Source organism: Anomaloglossus baeobatrachus, chromosome 10, assembly GCF_048569485.1.
Source record: "Anomaloglossus baeobatrachus isolate aAnoBae1 chromosome 10, aAnoBae1.hap1, whole genome shotgun sequence".
Lineage (NCBI taxonomy): Eukaryota > Metazoa > Chordata > Amphibia > Anura > Aromobatidae > Anomaloglossus > Anomaloglossus baeobatrachus.
Window position 1 is genome coordinate 192099005 of NC_134362.1, and position 21422 is coordinate 192120426.

The 21422-nt window shown below is 51.9% G+C and overlaps 1 protein-coding gene and 1 long non-coding RNA gene across 2 annotated transcripts in view; one reads left to right on the forward strand and one right to left on the reverse strand.

Moving 5' to 3' along the window:
• Positions 1–1215: 1215 nt before the first annotated feature.
• LOC142254779 (uncharacterized) lies at positions 1216–13966 on the reverse strand. Its single transcript, XR_012727311.1, has 3 exons — positions 13464–13966; positions 3255–3324; positions 1216–3153 (listed from the first exon to the last, which is right to left on the reverse strand). It is a non-coding gene; the product is annotated as an uncharacterized LOC142254779 (long non-coding RNA).
• Positions 13624–21422, forward strand: part of ADAT1 (adenosine deaminase tRNA specific 1) — a 74141-nt gene continuing 66342 nt past the window's right edge. The window contains exons 1-4 of the mRNA XM_075326050.1: positions 13624–14004; positions 14512–14657; positions 15928–15984; positions 17802–17856. Coding sequence (XP_075182165.1) covers positions 13997–14004; positions 14512–14657; positions 15928–15984; positions 17802–17856 — 266 coding nt within the window. The 5' untranslated portion in view covers positions 13624–13996. The remainder of the gene's footprint in view (positions 14005–14511; positions 14658–15927; positions 15985–17801; positions 17857–21422) is intronic.

The window sequence follows — 21422 nt, forward strand, 5'->3', positions numbered from 1 at the left end:
ACTTGTAATTGGTGATGAGCGGGCACTACCATGCTCGGGGGCTCTGTACTCGTAACTGGTAACTAGTCCTGACCCAGTTCTCTAGTGATCTCCTCCATCCAGTGTTACTATCCCTTTAATGCTTCCAATAGCCGCAATTGACTGTGAGGAGCAAGGTTTTTTCTACCATTTGCCAGGGTCACCGACCTCCTGGACTGCGCAATTCCTCTGAGCAAACAATAAGCTGCATTAGTAGGACACCGACTCTGTGCAAATTTAGTTTAACCCATTTAAGTTCCTGAATCCTCCCTTCACATATGGAAGATCAGAGAAATGCCGACATATCCATCCAGGGTGTTTAGGTTGGGGGAGGGGAATAGGCCCATGTCTGACTCTTCTGCTGTCGATGGCTTGAAGACACAAGACATGGGTGACCTGGAAAGTGGATGATGGACAGGGGACTGGATCTGGAAAGTGGATGATGGACAGGGGACTGGACCTGGAAAGTGGATGATGGACGGGGACTGGACCTGGAAAGTGGATGATGGACAGGGGACTGGACCTGGAAAGTGGATGATGGACAGGGGACTGGATCTGGAAAGTGGATGATGGACAGGGGACTGGATCTGGAAAGTGGATGATGGACAGGGGACTGGATCTGGAAAGTGGATGATGGACAGGGGACTGGATCTGGAAAGTGGATGATGGACAGGGGACTGGATCTGGAAAGTGGATGATGGACAGGGGACTGGATCTGGAAAGTGGATGATGGACGGGGACTGGACCTGGAAAGTGGATGATGGACGGGGACTGGATCTGGAAAGTGGATGATGGACAGGGGCCTGGACCTGGAAAGTGGATGATGGACAGGGGACTGGACCTGGAAAGTGGATGATGGACAGAGGACTTAATTTGGAAAGTGGATGATGGACGGGGACTGGATCTGGAAAGTGGATGATGGACAGAGGACTTAATTTGGAAAGTGGATGATGGACGGGGACTGGATCTGGAAAGTGGATGATGGACGGGGACTGGATCTGGAAAGTGGATGATGGACAGGGGACTGAATTTGGAAAGTGGATGATGGACGGGGACTGGATCTGGAAAGTGGATGATGGACGGGGACTGGATCTGGAATATGAAGGATCATCGATGTATCCTGGTCACTTTGTGATATAATAATTCGCCGAGAAGAAAAACACTGAGACCGATTCTTGTTTTAAATTTATTTATTAGCATTAGGCAGTGAACCAAAAATTATAATAATAATAATACAAAGTTTAATTGTATTAAAATTGATCAAAAAGGGTTGTTCAGTATTAGAGAAGTATTTGGGAATTCCAGGCTCAACCATTAGAGAAGTATGGCTGACCTCTCCCCTTGTCTATAGGGTATATCTGAATTGCAGATCTGGACCTTTTAGGCTTTGTTCACACTTTGCGTATTTGGTGCGGATTTTACAACTGGATTGATAAAATTAAATCTGCACTGTTTATGCATGGAGAAAAAACCCCCCTCCATATTTCATGCCAGGCCGGCAGATTACCTGCAAGATTTAAGGATCCACAGTGAAATGAATATGTAAAATCCGCTACAGAAATCGGCATGCTGTAAATAAAAAAATAATAACAGCATAAAAAAAAGCCGATTTCCATATGGATTGTGCCCCACACAGACTGGAATGGGGGTGAGAGGAAGATAAACTCACCCACTTTCCTGGGGCGGAAAAATAAGTTGTGTGTAAAATCCGCATCAAACCTGCGAGGTGTGAACGCAGCCTAAAAGAGCGGAACTGCCCCAGATTAAATAGAAGACAGCGATCTTTCTCCAATACTGATCGCCCCCTTTTGTTGTATGTCTTTGGAGTGTGGGAGGAAACCGGAGACCCCGGAGGAAACCCATGCAAACACGGGGAGAACATACAAACTCCTTGCAGATGTTGTCCGCAAAGCACCAGTGTAAATCACCACTGAGCCACCGTGCCGCCCATACTGCCTGCCTGATGCCGCACATGCAATACAATTTACACTCCAGGAATATCGTCCTCACCTCTTAATGACTTTAGGACAAAAACAGAACAAATAAATATGGAAAAAAAACATCTCTACGAGAAAAAGGGTCAAAAATATCGCAGATGGATGATAAACGGAAAAAACGTGTCTGGTCATTGAGAGGTTAAGGCTCACAATGAACATAATATACAAAAATACAATTAACTACTACAATACACATAATATACAAATATACACTTAACTACTAATTAGGATAAGCCTCACAATATACATAATACACAATAAACTGCTAATTGTCTGTAGTGAACCAGCTCTGTCCGTGTATGAGCGTCCTCGTCGTGTGACGTCCGTCTGTGTTCTGTAATGTGTAAGGTATGTTCACACTGTGTCTTTTTTTTCCTGCCCCCAAAACCGTCGGGGATGAAGCGCTCGAGAATATTTTTTTGCTTTTTATTAGCGTCTTCCTGTTTTATCCATCGGATTAAAAAGAAGTAAAAAAATGCTGCTAAAAAGCAAAAAAAACGGAAAAAAAGGGATAAAATTTACACTGAAAGATTATCGTGAACAAGCGAGCGTTCGCTCACGACATCTTTACATGCACACTGGCGATCACTATATATATAGCAGAACAGGGACTCCTCTCCCATCACCAGCACCATCCACGGCAGGAACACGGCGTGGCGATGGGAGCAGAAGTCGCTGGAGCGGACTCCGGTGGTGACGTAACAGCCCCTCATCAGAACAAGCGGAAACAACGCTGGTCCTGATGAATCGGGCCCCGCTACAAAAGCTCCATATATATAATAAGCAATAGGATAAAAAATACGCCCCGATGACGCCTTTTTCACTCGTTTTGTGTTTTTGGCCAAAAAATGTAGGTAAAAAGTTGTAAAAAAAAATGATCGAAAAACGTTACTCAAAAACGGAAAAAGCGTTGTCAAAGCGCTTCAGGAAACGAACAAAAAAATGTTCAGACGCCGAAAAAAACGCCAGAAATAAGTGATCATCCTGAAAAACGGATGATCACTTAAGAGAAAAGACACAATGTAGTGTGTGCTCCGTCTTGTGATCGTTTTGAGGCTTCAGATGGAGACTGTCACAAGAGCGGTATTTTCATTGACTTGTCCGCCCAATTCTTCGTGGCCCCACTCACTAACCTGAACTGAAAACAGAGAATTTTTATTAGGAGACATGAAAAAATAATGTTATTAGCACCAAAACCCCCTGAACGTGCCCTAAGAATACAGGCCCCTCCATACATACCTGCTGGTGTCGTCCTCATTGCTTTGTGAGTGTTATACAAATGGAAAGGTCAAGAACCAAATCGAAGCGTCTGTAAGAAAAGATTACTTATATCAAAACAAGATCACAGATTTAGGGAAGAAAGAAGTGATGGGAGGAGAGAGATGGAGGAGGAACGATGGTACAACCGGGAGAGATGGAGGAGGAACGATGGTGCAACCGGGAGAGATGGAGGAGGAACGATGGTGCAACCGGGAGAGATGGAGGAGGAACGATGGTGCAACCGGGAGAGATGGAGGAGGAACGATGGTACAACCGGGAGAGATGGAGGAGGAACGATGGTACAACCGGGAGAGATGGAGGAGGAACGATGGTACAACCGGGAGAGATGGAGGAGGAACGATGGTACAACCGGGAGAGATGGAGGAGGAACGATGGTACAACCGGGAGAGATGGAGGAGGAACGATGGTACAACCGGGAGAGATGGAGGAGGAACGATGGTACAACCGGGAGAGATGGAGGAGGAACGATGGTACAACCGGGAGAGATGGAGGAGGAACGATGGTACAACCGGGAGAGATGGAGGAGGAACGATGGTACAACCGGGAGAAATGGAGGAGGAACGATGGTACAACCGGGAGAAATGGAGGAGGAACGATGGTACAACCGGGAGAAATGGAGGAGGAACGATGGTACAACCGGGAGAGATGGAGGAGGAACGATGGTACAACCGGGAGAAATGGAGGAGGAACGATGGTACAACCGGGAGAGATGGAGGAGGAACGATGGTACAACCGGAAGAGATGGAGGAGGAACGATGGTACAACCGGGAGCGATGGAGGAGGAACTATCGTACAACTGGAAGAATTGGAGGAGTAACGATGGTACAAATGGGAAAAATACACACTACAAAGACATTGTACTTCCCCTGACATGTAACATACAGGACACATGTATATACAGATATACACTACAAAGACATTGTACTGCCCCTCACATGTAACATACAGGACATAACCCTAACCCTAGCCTTGCTAAAAATTTCCAGATCATCACCGATCCTCCACCAAATTTCACAGTGGGTGCAAGACACTGTGGCTTGTACACCTCTCCAGTTCTCCGTCTAACCATTAGATGACCAGGTGTTGGACAAAGCTGAAAATTAGACTCATTAGGGAAGATTACCTTACTCTAGAAATTGGGCAGATTAAACTTTGCGAAGGACGTATTAATAAAGCCGCATACAAGGTTATCCTGGACAAACAGCTGCTTCCTTCTGCTCAGGCAATGTTCCCCAACTCTGAGGACTAGTTTTTCCACCAGGACAATGTGCCATGACACACAGCTAGGTCAATCAATGTGTGGATGAAGGACCACCACATCAAAACCCTGCCATGGCCAGCCCAATCTTCAGACCTGAACCCCATTGAAAACCTCTGGAATGTAATCAAGAGGAAGATGGATAGTCACAAGCCATCAAACAAAGAAGGATTGCTTAAATTTTTACACCAGGAGTGGTACACGGTCACCCAAAAGCAGCGTGAAAGACTGGTGGAAAGCAGCCAAGACGCATGAAAGCTGTGATTATAAATCATGGTTATTCCACAAAATATTGATTTCTAAACTTTTCCTGAGGTAAAACATTAGTATTGTTGTTTCTTAACCCCTTAACGACCCATGACGTACTGGGTACGTAATGGATCGTGTGCCGGTAAGCCCCGCCCCCTGCCGCCGGCAGGCGGCGGCGATCTGCGCACATATCAGCTGTTATCAACAGCTGACATGTGTGCCTGCTAGCCGCGGGTGGAATCGCTTCCACCCGCGGCCATTAACCCCTTACATTTCGCTTCTAAAATCTGGCAGCGACATGTATATGAGCGCCGCCATGACAGTCACTTACCCCCCCACCCGAAGTCACGTGACATGATCACGTGACTTTCGGTGGTTGCCATGGTAGCACAGGGTCATGTGATGACGCCTGTAGCTAACATGACTCACTTCCTCTCAATGCCGGAATACAGCCGGGATTGAAAGTAAAGCAGCAAATCTGCAGTTCTCAGCTCTGTAGCTGAGATCTGCAGATAGTGCAGAGCGATCGGATTGCTGATAGCTATAGCCCCCTAGGGGGACTAGTAAAATAAAAAAAAATATATATAAAAAAAAAAGTTTTAAAAAATTAAAAATAAAAAATCCTAAAAGTTCAAATCACCCCCCTTTCACCCCATTGAAAATTAAAGGGTTAAAAAAATAAAAAATACACACATATTTGGTATCGCCGCGTTCAGAAATGCCCGATCTATCAAAATATAAAATCAATGAATCTGATCAGTACACGGCGTAGCGGCAAAAAATTCCAAACGCCAAAATTACGTTTTTTTGGTCGCCGCAAATTTTGCGCAAAATGCAATAACAGGCGATCAAAACGTAGCATCTGCGCAAAAATGGTACCGTTAAAAACGACAGGTCGAGACGCAAAAATAAGCCATCACCGAGCCTCAGATCCCGAACAATGAGAACGCTATGGGTTTTGGAAAATGGTGCAAAACGTGCGCCACTTTTTTTGGACAAGCTTGTGAATTTTTTTTAATCCCTTAGATACAAGTAAACCTATACATGTTTGGTGTCTACAAACTCGCACTGACCTGAGGCATCACATAGATACCTCAGACACGGCGTATCTATGTGATGCACAAGGTATCAGGAGGACCCCTAACAAACCCCCTCTCCAATGGCCTCCAATGGGGCAGGTACAAGCTCTGACAACCACTTACACTAGTATTGTGACCTTTATAATAAAAATACCAGCACAAATAATAAAAGTGGTGTAACTTTAGATGTGAGGCTCAATAGGGAGTGGTTCTCAAAGTTACATCTAGAGTCATTCATTCTTTGTGGGACATTTCCACAATCCCAGGGCCCATCAGCAGTGTCCATCCCTGCCGCCCTGTATTTTATATGTCACACCCCAGGACAGTTATGGAAACTAATAGAACCCAACTAGAACCGGGGACCTTTTGGTTTCACATTTGGTTTTCAGAATTTGGGGAACCCCCTAATGGACACTAAACAGACCCCATTACACATTAAGGGATAAGGATTATTTTTTTTAAAGTCCATCATGTGACTAATACAGTTCACAACAAAACTGCCTACTATGTTGTCCTCTCCAAACTGTCCCCCCCTCCTCACATTGTCCCCCTACACAGTATGATGGCTACCACAGCCGCCCATATAGTATATCCACAACAGCCCCCTAATATACACTATGATGTCCACCACAGCCCCCCCATGCAGTACGATATCCACCACAGTCTCCAAATATATAGTATGGTAACCACCACAGCCCCCCATATATACAATGATGTCCTCCACCATTCCCTATATACAGTATAATGCCCACGACATCACCACGCAGTATAATATCCACTACAGCCACTTAGTATATAATATGATGTCCAGCACAGCCCCATATACAATATGGTCACCACAGCCGCATATACAATATGGTCACCACAGCTGTATATACAGTATAATGTCCCCCACAGATCTTTATATAGTATGGTCAGCAGATCCCAAAATTTAAGGTCAATAACAGTCATTAATAAAGTATGGTCCCCTACAGCCCCCTATACAGTATTGTCACCGCAGTCCCCGTTACAGTATGAAGTTTCCACAGCACCCAGTATATTATCCTATGTAGTATGCTATCCCCACAGCTCCCAGTATAATATCCCTCACATATCCTATGTAGTATGCTATCCCCACAGCCCCCAGTATAATATCCCCCACATATCCTATGTAGTATGCTATCCCCACAGCTCCCAGTATAATGTCCCCTACATATCCTATGTAGTATGCTATCCCCACAGCCCCCAGTATAATGTCCCCTACATATTCTATGTAGTATTCTATCCCCACAGGGCCCAGTATAATGTCCTCCACATATCCTATGTAGAATGCTATACCGGCAGCCCCCAGTATAATGTTCCCTACATATCCTATGTAGTATGCTATCCCGACAGCCCCAAGTATAATATCCCCCACATATCCTATGTAGTATGCTATCCCCACAGCTCCCAGTATAATATCCCTCACATATCCTATGTAGTATGCTATCCCCACAGCCCCCAGTATAATATCCCCCACATATCCTATGTAGTATGCTATCCCCACAGCTCCCAGTATAATGTCCCCTACATATCCTATGTAGTATGCTATCCCCACAGCCCCCAGTATAATGTCCCCTACATATTCTATGTAGTATTCTATCCCCACAGGGCCCAGTATAATGTCCTCCACATATCCTATGTAGAATGCTATACCGGCAGCCCCCAGTATAATGTTCCCTACATATCCTATGTAGTATGCTATCCCGACAGCCCCAAGTATAATATCCCCCACATATCCTATGTAGTATGCTATCCCGACAGCCCCCAGTATAATATCCCCCACATATCCTTTCTAGTATTCTTTCCCCACAGCTCCCAGTATAATGTCCCCTACATATCCTATGTAGTATGTTATCCCCACAGCCTCCAGTATAATGTCCCCTACATATCCTATGTAGTATGCTATCCTGACAGCCCCCAGTATAATGTCCCCTACATATCCTATGTAGTATGCTATCCCCACAGCCCCCAGTATAATGTCCCCTACATATCCTATGTAGTATGCTATCCCCACAGCTCCCAGTATAATGTCCCCTACATATCCTATGTAGTATGCTATCCCCACAGCTCCCAGTATAATATCCCTCACATACCCTATGTAGTATGCTTTCCCGACAGCTCCCAGTATAATGTCCCCTACATATCCTATGTAGTATGTTATCCCCACAACCCCCAGTATAATATCCCCCACATATCCTATGTAGTATTCTATCCCGACAACCCCCAGTATAATATCCCCCACATATCCTATGTAGTATGCTATCCCGACAGCCCCCAGTATAATATCCCCCACATATCCTATGTAGTATGCTATCCCGACAGCCCCCAGTATAATATCCCCCACATATCCTTTCTAGTATTCTATCCCCACAGCTCCCAGTATAATGTCCTACACATATCCTATGTAGTATGTTATCCCCACAGTCTCCCATATAATATGGTCTTGTTACAGGAATTAGAATTAATATTGTCGTAAAAAAATGAGGATATGGGGGTGATAAGAGACATCGCTGGATGAGAGCTATGACAGGGGTCTTAATATACAGGGTGGGCTAGGGGGTTTGTTTATATGTAAAATCATCCCTAAAACCCATCCTACATTCATGATATATGTGAGACTCATGAAAAAGTAGAGTCCCTGTGGGTGGAGATAAAAGGAGAGAGAAAGAATAATAAAATACTGATAGGGGCATGTTATAAAGAAGGAAGGCATGGACGCTGGCCGCACAGGCTCTCTGCTCCTTCACCACAGAGAGTCAGTGTGTGTATAGCTCGGTGGTGTGTGCGACACTTATTGCTTCCTTCAGGCTGATGTCTATCACCCGCTGCCTGTCCCCATCGTAGATGAAGTAGTGAAACACGTGACACTGGAGTTCTCTTGGCAAAACAAACTTTAACAGTTTATTCCTTTCACTGCATTGATAGACATGGCCTGAACTTCTCATCATGGTCTTGCGGATACTGCATATTGGGGTACTCTCTCTCCACCTATCCCCGCTAACATGGATCTTGCCTGTAATGTCCCCACAGCCAGCCCCTCTTGTAATGTCCCCACAGCTAGCCCCTCTTGTATTGTCCCCACAGCCAACCCCTCTTGTAACGTCCCCACAGCCAACCCCTCTTGTAATGTCCCCTCAGCCAGCCCCTCTTGTAATGTCCCCTCAGCCAGCCCCTCTTGTAATGTCCCCTCAGCCAGCCCCTCTTGTAATGTCCCCTCAGCCAGCCCCTCTTGTAATGTCCCCTCAGCCAGCCCCTCTTGTAATGTCCCCTCAGCCAGCCCCTCTTGTAATGTCCCCACAGCCAGCCCCTCTTGTAATGTCCCCTCAGCCAGCCCCTCTTGTAATGTCCCCTCAGCCAGCCCCTCTTGTAATGTCCCCACAGCCAGCCCCTCTTGTAATGTCCCCACAGCCAGCCCCTCTTGTAATGTCCCCTCAGCCAGCCCCTCTTGTAATGTCCCCACAGCCAGCCCCTCTTGTAATGTACCCACAGCCAGCCCCTCTTGTAATGTCCCCACAGCCAGCCCCTCTTGTAATGTACCCATAGCCAGCCCCTCTTGTAATGTACCCACAGCCAGCCCCTCTTGTATTGTCCCCACAGACAGCCCCTCTTGTAATGTCCCCACAACCAGCCCCTCTTCAAATATCCCCACAGCCAGCCCCTCTTGTAATGTCCCCACAGCCAGCCCCTCTTGTAATGTCCCCACAGCCAGCCCCTCTTGTAATGTCCCCACAGCCAGCCCCTCTGTAATGTCCCCACAGCCAGCCCCTCTTGTAATGTCCCCTCAGCCAGCCCCTTTTGTAATGTCCCCACAGCCAGCCCCTCTTGTAATGTCCCCACAGCCAGCCCCTCTTGTAATGTCCCCACAGCCAGCCCCTCTTGTAATGTCCCCTCAGCCAGCCCCTCTTGTAATGTCCCCTCAGCCAGCCCCTCTTGTAATGTCCCCTCAGCCAGCCCCTCTTGTAATGTCCCCTCAGCCAGCCCCTCTTGTAATGTCCCCTCAGCCAGCCCCTCTTGTAATGTCCCCACAGCCAGCCCCTCTTGTAATGTCCCCTCAGCCAGCCCCTCTTGTAATGTCCCCTCAGCCAGCCCCTCTTGTAATGTCCCCTCAGCCAGCCTCTCTTGTTATGTCCCCACAGCCAGCCCCTCTTGTAATGTCTCCACAGCCAGCCCCTCTTGTAATGTCTCCACAGCCAGCCCCTCTTGTAATGTCCCCACAGACAGCCCCTCTTGTAATGTCTCCACAGCCAGCCCCTCTTGTAATGTCTCCACAGCCAGCCCCTCTTGTAATGTCTCCACAGCCAGCCCCTCTTGTAATGTCTCCACAGCCAGCCCCTCTTGTAATGTCTCCACAGCCAACCCCTCTTGTAATGTTCCCATAGCCAACCCCTCTTGTAATGTCCCCACAGCCAGCCCCTCTGTAATGTCCCCACAGCCAGCCCCTCTTGTAATGTCCCCACAGCCAGCCCCTCTTGTAATGTCCCCTCAGCCAGCCCCTCTTGTAATGTCCCCACAACCAGCCCCTCTTCAAATATCCCCACAGCCAGCCCCTCTTGTAATGTCCCCACAGCAAGCCCCTCTTGTAATGTCCCCACAACCAGCCCCTCTTCAAATATCCCCACAGCCAGCCCCTCTTGTAATGTCCCCACAGCCAGCCCCTCTTGTAATGTCCCCACAGCCAGCCCCTCTTGTAATGTCCCCACAGCCAGCCCCTCTTGTAATGTCCCCACAGCCAGCCCCTCTGTAATGTCCCCACAGCCAGCCCCTCTTGTAATGTCCCCTCAGCCAGCCCCTTTTGTAATGTCCCCACAGCCAGCCCCTCTTGTAATGTCCCCACAGCCAGCCCCTCTTGTAATGTCCCCTCAGCCAGCCCCTCTTGTAATGTCCCCTCAGCCAGCCCCTCTTGTAATGTCCCCACAGACAGCCCCTCTTGTTATGTCCCCACAGACAGCCCCTCTTGTTATGTCCCCACAGCCAGCCCCTCTGTAATGTCCCCACAGACAGCCCCTCTGTAATGTCCCCACAGACAGCCCCTCTGTAATGTCCCCACAGACAGCCCCTCTGTAATGTCCCCACAGCCAGCCCCTCTTGTAATGTCCCCTCAGCCAGCCCCTCTTGTAATGTCCCCTCAGCCAGCCCCTCTTGTAATGTCCCCACAGACAGCCCCTCTTGTTATGTCCCCACAGCCAGCCCCTCTGTAATGTCCCCACAGACAGCCCCTCTGTAATGTCCCCACAGACAGCCCCTCTGTAATGTCCCCACAGACAGCCCCTCTGTAATGTCCCCACAGCCAGCCCCTCTGTAATGTCCCCACTAGAGTTGAGCGCGGTTCGCGGTTCTCCAGTTCGCGGTTCCAGTGATTTTGGGGGCTGTTCTAGATCGAACTAGAAATCGAGCTTTTTGCTAAAACGTTACGTTCAAGAACGGTTCTAGCAGCAAAAGCAGGGCTTTTTACAGCCACAGTGTGCAGGAGCCATCGCTGGCAGCCTGCGGTAAGCTGGTAACCAAGATAAACATCGGGTATCCAAGCAAAGCGCTTTGGTTAGTAACCCGATATTTATCCCAGTTACTGTGCAGCGAGCAGACACTTCCCCGCTCAGCTCGCTCCGCCCCCTCCTGCACGCGGCATGTACACACACACACTCACCTGTCCCCAGCCATGCAGTCCACGACACTGACATCCTAAGCGCCACATGGCTCCGCCCACCTGTCACTCTGCACACATGGTCCCACTAGGCTCCGCCCACCTGCACTCTGCACACATTACCCCGCTAGGCTCCGCCCACGTCGCACTCGGCACACATGGCCCCGCTAGGCTCCGCCCACCTCGCACTCGGCACACATTATCCTGCTAGGCTCTGCCCACCTGGCACTCTGCACACATGGTCCCGCTAGGCTCCGCCCACCTGGCACTCTGCACACGTTACCCCACTAGGCTCCGCCCACCTGACACTCTGCACACATGGTCCCGCTAGGCTCCGCCCACCTGGCACTCTGCACACATGGTCCCGCTAGGCTCCGCCCACCTGGCACTCTGCACACACGGTCCCGCTAGGCTCCGCCCACCTGCACTTTGCAACATTACTCCGCTAGGCTCCGCCCACGTCGCACTCGGCACACATGACCCCGCTAGGCTCCGCCCACCTTGCACTCGGCACACATTATCCCGCTAGGCTCTGCCCACCTGGCACTCTGCACACATGGTCCCGCTAGGCTCCGCCCACCTGGCACTCTGCACACATGGTCCCGCTAGGCTCCGCCCACCTGGCACTGCACACATGGTCCCGCTAGGCTCCGCCCACCTGGCACTCTGCACACATGGTCCCACTAGGCTCCGCCCACCAGGCACTCTGCACACATGGTCCCACTAGGCTCCGCCCACCAGGCACTCTGCACACATGGTCCCGCTAGGCTCCGCCCACCTGGCACTCTGCACACATGGTCCCGCTAGGCTCTGCCCACCTGGCACTCTGCACACATGGTCCCGCTAGGCTCCGCCCACCTGGCACTGTGCACACATGGTCCCGCTAGGCTCCGCCCACCTGGCACTCTGCACACATGGTCCCACTAGGCTCCGCCCACCAGGCACTCTGCACACATGGTCCCACTAGGCTCCGCCCACCAGGCACTCTGCACACATGGTCCCACTAGGCTCCGCCCACCAGGCACTCTGCACACATGGTCCCGCTAGGCTCCGCCCACCAGGCACTCTGCACACATGGTCCCGCTAGGCTCCGCCCACCTGGCACTCTACACACATGGTCCCGCTAGGCTCCGCCCACCTGGCACTCTACACACACGGTCCCGCTAGGCTCCGCCCACCTGCACTCTGCAACATTACTCCGCTAGGCTCCGCCCACGTCGCACTCTGCACACATTACCCCGCTAGGCTCCGCCCACCTGGCACTCTGCACACATGGTCCCGCTAGGCTCCGCCCACCTGGTACTCTGCACACATGGTCCCGCTAGGCTCCGCCCACCTGGCACTCTGCACACATGGTCCCGCTAGGCTCCGCCCACCTGGCACTCTGCACACATGGTCCCGCTAGGCTCCGCCCACCTGGCACTCTGCACACATGGTCCCGCTAGGCTCCGCCCACCTGGCACTCTGCACACATGGTCCCGCTAGGCTCCGCCCACCTGGCACTCTGCACACATGGTCCCGCTAGGCTCCACCCACCTGGCACTCTGCACACATGGTCCCGCTAGGCTCCGCCCACCTGGCACTCTGCACACATGGTCCCGCTAGGCTCCGCCCACCTGGCACTGCACACATGGTCCCGCTAGGCTCCGCCCACCTGGCACTCTGCACACATTACCCCGCTAGGCTCCGCCCACCTGGCACTCTGCACACATGGTCCTGCTAGGCTCAGCCCACCTGTCACTCTGCACACATAGTCCCGCTAGGCTTCGCCCACCTGACACACTGCACACATGGTCCCGCTAGGCTCCGCCCACCTTGCACTCTGCACACATTGCTCCGCCCACCTGGCACTCTGCACACATTACCCCGCTAGGCTCCGCCCACCTCGCACTCCGCACACATGGCCCCGCTCGGCTTACCTGCGGTGATGAAGTCCCGCCATCCCGACCTCAGCGCTGTCACTGTCCTCCATGGCCGCCGCTTGTCACATCACAGCACTGCTGCTTCCCACCCACAGCTCTGCACGGCACAGAGGAGGCCCCGCCCACTGCTGAACGTTTCCACCGGACTGAGGAGGCCCCGCCCCTTCTTGTGACATCATGATTTCATGAAATCACTCCTCCCCTCCAAAATTCAACTCCGATCTAGCCTCTACCTTTCCTCCAGCTGTCTCATCTCGTTCGCTGTGCCAGGGATTGTGGGTATTGTAGTCCTGCAAGTATCAGCAGCGCTTCTGCACCAACGTGAGGAGACTACATCTCCCAGAATCCCTCACGTGTGACGTCTCCATTGCCGTTCTGGCGCTAAGTCTGAGGTGAAACCAAATGCTGAATAGACGGGAAGAAGCCGCGGAGCCTCGTGTGTGCGGAGACGCCGGGTGGACGCTCTGCAGCCGCCGCTAGCAGTTTCCTGGCCTCCGTGATCATCGTCACGTGTGGTGACGTCATTACCAATGGCGGGGTAAACAGAGGGGAGCGTGCTCAGTGATGCCCAGGACCCTCATAGTCTCCATGACAACCAAGCAGCCATTATTTCTTAATGGAAGTGTTACTATTAATATTTGTAGTAATTGTTGCCATTTTCCACAGAGTATTGGGACGGAAATTACCATCTTTATGGCCAGAATGATGCACTTTATCTATGGGCTTTCATTAGACACTTGGGCTATGATCACGTGACATTCACCTGAATTAAAGGGATTGTCCATATCTTGGAATCCTTTGCAGCGGGAGGTGAGCATCATCGTCATGGCTACATATACCTGTGTAGTGAGCGGCAACGAATAATCCCTTTAATTCAGTCAAATGTTGTGATCGCTCTGTGAATTGCAGGGCATGCAGCAAGCAAGGCGCCATCATTCCGGGAGCTTCTTATCACCTTGCGGGTCATGATGTGGCCCCTGTCACCTTCGTCCAGGTGAGGATCGACTGCTCATGGCTTATGATGGGATTGTTTCTTTGGTTACAGATCGGCCGACGCAGATGAGATCGCTGCTTTGTGTCATGAACATTACCGCACCGAGCTCCCTAAGCAGGGCCGACCGGATCCCGGCAAGGAATGGACCCTGATGGCGGCGGTGATACAGGTGCAGTCTGCGCCCGACGTCAAGAAAGGTGATGGTGACACTCAGCCCCGACGTGTGTGTGTATATGTCGCGGGCGGGGAGGGCGCTGCGCTCACCCACTGCTTGGGTCCGGCTGCTGCTCGCTCGGTCGGTGGCTCCTCGCCCGTGAGTGAAAAGGGGTGGTTTGGTTTAGGGATATTGTCCGTGACGCCACCCACGGTTTGTGGTGAGGTTGGGGCACCACCGCTGCTCTGTACGGGGATCCCGGGAGCGTTGACAGGGAGCAGCTGAGATGTTTTCTCCCCTCCGTGGGTAGGGGGGTTTGGTGGTCCCGGGGCCCGGTGGTGGAGGTCGGAAGGTGGATTGCGGGGCCTGGCCAGGTGCATTGTCGCGGGGCAGCGCAGTGCCAGACGGCACGGTGGTACTTACTCAGCCAGTAACGCACACAGAGTCTCTTGTAAAACAAACGGCTGGATGGACGAGTCCCGCAGACGGGTGCGGCGGTCACTCCCGGTCGGTTGGTGGTAACTGTCTCTCCCTGGACCGGTGTTCTATTCTCGGCCCCAATGGCTTCCCACTGATAGCCAACATACCACTGGGGAGCGGGCTAAGGGAGCCCTTCCTTTGCCCACAGGCTCTGGCCCTGGGAGCTCTAGCTCTGGCGGTAGCTTTATCTCCCTCACGGTTTGCACGGTTGCCTTCAGTCGGGTCTTTGCTGCTAGGAAACCCCGGAGGTTCCCGTCGCTGACGGGTTTTACGGCGACTCCTAACCTGGTCGGGGTCCGTAGGCCCTGCCGGATGGTGCTGGCTTCTCTTCGCTCCCCGGTTCGGTACCGGCGGGCCACCGCCCATCCCCGGTCCTTACGGTTGCACGTCAATCGGCCTCTCCTGCAGACGGTCACCACCGTCTGCCAACCTTGCTGTCAGGTGCCCGGGCCACGTACCCGGACACGGTCAGTCTACTCCTCTACTACTACCTCCCCTGACTCTCTCTCTACTCCTCGTCACTATCTGACCTTCTTTCCCGCCTCCAGGACTGTGAACTTCTCGGTGGGAGGAGCCAACCACCTGGCTCCGCCCCACCTGGTGTGGACATCAGTCAGCGAGGCAACAAGGGTTTGTGTTTGACTACGGTGTTCCTAACCGGGGTGTGGGGTGTGTTGTTGCAGTACCTGTGACGTCCTGGCTTGTCCAGGGCGCCACACATATATAATCTCTCAGTATATCAAGTGGGACCTTGTGTAGTTCTCTTCCTATCCACTAGGGGGTGTAGCGCTTCTGTGTCAAACAATATTTATATTTTTTCCTTTTTATTTCAGTTGTTGCCATGGGAACCGGAACAAAATGTATCGGTCAATCAAAATTACGCAAGACCGGTGAGTACGGACAATCCTGACCCCAGCATCAATACAGTCTGCTCTTGTTGTTACACACTTATATGGGTCCATGGGGGATTCCTAGCTCATGAAAGGTGACGATTTGCTGGAATCGGCCTTCATGTTATGATTGGGGAGGGTCCGATCTCTCCCCTCCCCCCCACATTGATCCTAGGAATGAAAGGGCAACATCAGTGGTGTAGTTCTACCCCCTTTATAGGTGCATTAAGCAATATCCGGCCCTATTTACTTGTTCTCTAGTTGTACAGCTGGGTGGTGGGGTCTCTTGGGCTTTTGGAATTTTGGCGGATGGGGCGCTGTTCTCTAGTTGTACAGCAGGGGAGGGTAGTGGGGTTTCGGGGGTGGGAATGGGGCGCTGCACTTCTCTTATAACTGATCCCATCCTGCTTTGTGCTGTAGGCGACATCCTGCCCCATTTACTTGTTCTCTATTTGTATAGCTGGGTGGGGTAGTTCGGGGGGGGGGAACTTTGGGTTTTGGGGGGGATGGAGCGCTGCACCTCTCTTATAACTGATCCTGTCCTGCTTTGTGCTGTAGGCGACATCCTGCCCCATTTACTTGTTCTTTATTTGTATAGCTGCGTGGGGGGTAGTTCCGGGGGGGGGGGGGGGGGGGGGGTTAGGAGGGGAACTTTGGGTTTCGGGGGGATGGAGCGCTGCACTGCTCTTATAACTGATCCCATCCTGCTTTGTGCTGTAGGCGACATTCTGCCCCATTTACTTGTTCTCTATTTGTATAGCTTGGTGGGAGTGTGGTTTCAGGGGGGGGGGGGACTTTGGGTTTCGGGGGGATGGAGCGCTGCACTGCTCTTATAACTGATCCCATCCTGCTTTGTGCTGTAGGAGACATCCTGCTCCATTTACTTGTTCTTTATTTGTATAGCTGGGTGGGGGGTAGTTCCGGGAGGGGGGTTAGGAGGGGAACTTTGGGTTTCGGGGGGATGGAGCGCTGCACTGCTCTTATAACTGATCCCATCCTGCTTTGTGCTGTAGGCGACATCCTGCCCCATTTACTTGATTTCTATTTGTATAGCTCGGTGGGAGTGTGGTTTCAGGGGGGGAACTTTGGGTTTCGGGGGATGGGGCGCTGCACCTCTCTTATAACTGATCCCGTCCTGCTTTTTGCAGCGAGTGACATCCGGCCCCGTTCACTTGTTCTCTAGTTGTACAGCGCTGGACCGGGCCGGTTTCACCAACCACTGTCCAAATACAGACCCAGACGTCTGGTCTGGCAGCACCTAATCTCATCAGTGTCATACAATATTGTGCAAAAGTTTTAGGCAGGTGTGAAAACAAACACTGCACAGTAGGAATGCCTAAACGTTTTCACAACCCATGAGTTCTCTGTTGAAGAAGGAAATATTTAAATGACAATCTCCATCCATAAAAAGTCCATGTTTTTATTTGAAAAAATGAGGGAGAAAGTGAAATGCGTATGGACGACTGCGGTTTCGCCGCATAAAACAACTCTTCAGGGGGTTCCATCGAACGGTTGTTTTACGGAAAACGTCCGTCATCCATACTCATCTTGCATTTTTTAAAAAAAAAAATTAAATAAAAATTGGGCTTTATATGGCTGGCGAGTGTCGCGTAATGCCGGATGATTGGAGTTGTCGTCCATACGGCCGGTACGATGGACGTCAGCTCTTCTGTCCGTCTGTAAGAAACGTCTGATTTAATAGGGTTAATGTGAAGGTGATGACTGCACCAGTTCTAGGACAGAGCCGTGTATTGTGCTGTATACGGGGGCGGATACAGGCACCCCGTCATTAACGACTCCATTATTTTCCTTCCCAGGTGACGTTCTCCAGGACAGTCATGCGGAGATAATTGCAAAGAGAAGTTTTCAGAGGTAACGATGGCCGATGATGTCCGGGCAAACAATCTGTGCTTGTTAGACAAGGGCAAGAGCACCAAACATCTGATTACACGTCCAATGCCAAAATTCTTTTTTTTTTCTTCATGATGTGTCCTTATGTCCTCAAGTAGTACCGTATTTCTTTGTCGCTCCATTGGGAGACCCAGACAATTGGGTGTATAGGCTATGCCTCCGGAGGCCGCACAAAGTATTACACTAAAAGTGTAAAGCCCCTCCCCTTCTGCCTATACACCCCCCGTGCTCCCACGGGCTCCTCAGTTTTTTGCTTTGTGCGAAGGAGGCAGACATGCACGCATAGCTCCACAGATTAGTCAGCAGCAGCTGCTGACTATGTCGGATGGAAGAAAAGAGGTCCCATAACAGGGCCCCCAGCATGCTCCCTTCTCACCCCACTCTTGTCGGTGGTGTTGTTAAGGTTGAGGTATCCATTGCGGGTACGGAGGCTGGAGCCCACATGCTGTTTTCCTTCCCCATCCCCCTTAGGGCTCTGGGTGAAGTGGGATCCTATCGGTCTCCAGGCACTGAGACCGTGCTCCATCCACAGCCCCTGGGGATTCTGCTGGACAAGGAGCCGAGTATCGTCAGGGACATGGCCCTGCTACTTTGAGGTACTCTGTGTCCCTGTGGGGACTGCGCACAGCAACACTCCAGCATTGCTGGGTGTGCTAGTGCACCGGGGACCGCGGCGCTGACCGCGTTTGTGCCATTACACACTGCAGCATCGCTGAGTGTGTTACTGTATGGGGACTACCGCGCTGACCGCCGCTGCCATTGTTATCACTGCGGCGCGGCTGGGACTGTTAGTGCGCCGGGGACTTCCGCGCAGACCGCGCTTATACGGCGGCCGCGCTTATAACTCGAGTCCCCGGCTTTTGGGCCTAGTCTCTTTTTCTTCCCGCCCCCAGCCCTGCCAGTCAGGGGAAGGGCGGGACGCTGTACAGGACGGCAGCACTGAGGGCTGGAGCATGCTTTGCATACTCCACCCCCCTCACTGTGCACAGTGGGGCACCAGTTTCCGCACTTTCTGGGTCACGCCCACGGCTCCCTCCTCTCCTCAGGACGCCGGCAGCCATTCCTGTCAGCTCCTCGGACGCTGCAGAGGGGAGACAAGCTCTGGGGGACCCAGGCAGGGATTCTGGTGGCCACACAACCGCTTTAAGCGGGCGGTAAGCAGCACCTCAGGTGCTGGCCCCACTTGGTGCAGAAGTGTAATTATAGTTATATGTTTACAGGCTATACTTTACACTGTATGGTGCACGGTTGATTTCTGGCTATATACCCTGTTGTGTTGCTCAAAGGAGCAACAGCATGGCGCCCACAAGAAGCAGGGGTGCCAAAACACAGGCTTACTATGCTGCCTGCGCCGCATGTACGGCTATACTACCGGCAGGTTCCACTGACCCTCATTGTGTGCAATGCTCGGCCCCTGTAGCACTTACTCAGCCGGAGCCTCTGCTAAGGGGGGCCCAGGGGGAACCACCTGCTAACACTGTCCAGGTGACAGGGACGGAGTTTGCAGTTTTTACTGACAGACTTTCTGAGACTATGGCTAAGATTCTAGAAGCTTTGCAGTCCAGACCGGTATCTCAGACCATGGGCACTGTGGAATCACTGCCCCCTGGTTCCCCTCAGTTGGAACAACAATGTTCCCCCGGGGTGGCTCATAGATCCCAGGGTGAGGTCTCTAACACGGACCGCAGCCCCAGACCGCCTAAGCGAGCTCGCTGGGAAATCCCCTCGACCTCATCACATTGTTCAGGGTCTCAGAAGGGGGACTCTCTGTATGATGAAGCGGAGGTAGCTGATCAGGATTCTGAGCCTGAGGCCGCTCTCAACCTTGATACTCCTGATGGTGACGCCATAGTGAATGATCTTATCGCGTCCATACATCAAATGTTGGATATTTCTCCCTCGGCTCCTCCAGCGGAGGAGTCAGCCTCTCAGCAGGAGAAATTCCGTTTCAGGTTCCCCAAGCGTACAACGAGTATGTTTCTGGATCACTCCGATTTCAGAGAGGCAGTCCAGAAACACCGAGTTTGTCCAGATAAGCGTTTTTCCAAGCGCCTTAAGGATACACGTTATCCCTTTCCCCCTGACGTGGTCAAGGGCTGGACTCAGTGTCCCAAGGTGGATCCTCCAATCTCCAGACTGGCGGCTAGATCCTTAGTTGCAGTTGAAGATGGGGCTTCGCTCAAGGATGCCACTGACAGACAGATGGAGCTCTGGTTGAAATCCATCTATGAAGCTATCGGCGCGTCTTTTGCTCCAGCATTCGCAGCCGTATGGGCACTCCAAGCTATCTCAGCGGGTCACGCGCAAATTGACGCACTCACACGTACGTCTGCGCCGCAAGTGGCGTCCATAACTTCTCAAACGTCGGCATTTGCGTCCTACGCTATTAATGCTGTCCTGGACTCTGCGAGCCGTACGGCGGTTGCAGCCGACAATTCGGTGGCAATACGCAGGGCCTTGTGGCTACGGGAATGGAAGGCAGATTCGGCTTCCAAAAAGTCCTTAACCGGTTTGCCATTTTCTGGCGACCGTTTGTTTGGTGAGAGGCTGGATGAGATCATCAAACAATCCAAGGGAAAGGAAACATCCTTACCCCAGGCCAAACCAAAATTACCCCAACAGAGGAGGGGACAGTCGAGGTTTCGGTCCTTTCGGGGTGCGGGCAGGTCCCAATTCTCCTCGTCCAAAAGGCCTCAGAAGGATCAGAGGAACTCCAATCCATGGCGGTCTAAGTCACGCCCTAAAAAGACCGCTGGAGGTGCCGCTACCAAGGCGGCTTCCTCATGACTTACCGCCTCCTCACACCGCATCCTCGGTCGGTGGCAGGCTCTCCCGCTTTTCCGACATTTGGCTGCCACAGGTAAAAGACCGTTGGGTGAGAGACATCCTGTCTCACGGTTACAGGATAGAGTTCAGCTCTCGTCCTCCGACTCGATTTTTCAGAACATCTCCGCGGCCTGGCGACAGCCCCACGGGTTTTCACCAAGGTCATGGCTACTGTAGTAGCGGTCCTCCACTCTCAGGGTCACTCGGTGATCCCTTACTTAGACGATCTGCTGGTCAAGGCTCCCTCTCAAGAGGCATGCCAGCACAGCCTCACCGCTACTCTGGAGACTCTCCAGAGTTTCGGGTGGATCATCAATTTTCCAAAGTCAAATCTGACACCGGCCCAATCGCTGACATACCTTGGCATGGAGTTTCATACCCTCTCAGCGATAGTGAAGCTTCCGCTGAACAAGCAGCGTTCACTACAGACTGGGGTGCAATCTCTCCTTCAGGGTCAGTCACACCCCTTGAGGCGCCTCATGCACTTCCTGGGGAAGATGGTGGCAGCAATGGAGGCAGTCCCTTTCGCGCAGTTTCACCTGCGTCCTCTTCAATGGGACATCCTACGCAAATGGGACAGGAAGCCGACGTCCCTCGACAGGAGCGTCTCCCTCTCTCAGGCAACCAAAGCTTCCCTTCGGTGGTGGCTTCATCCCACTTCATTGTCGAAGGGGAAATCCTTCCTACCCCCATCCTGGGCG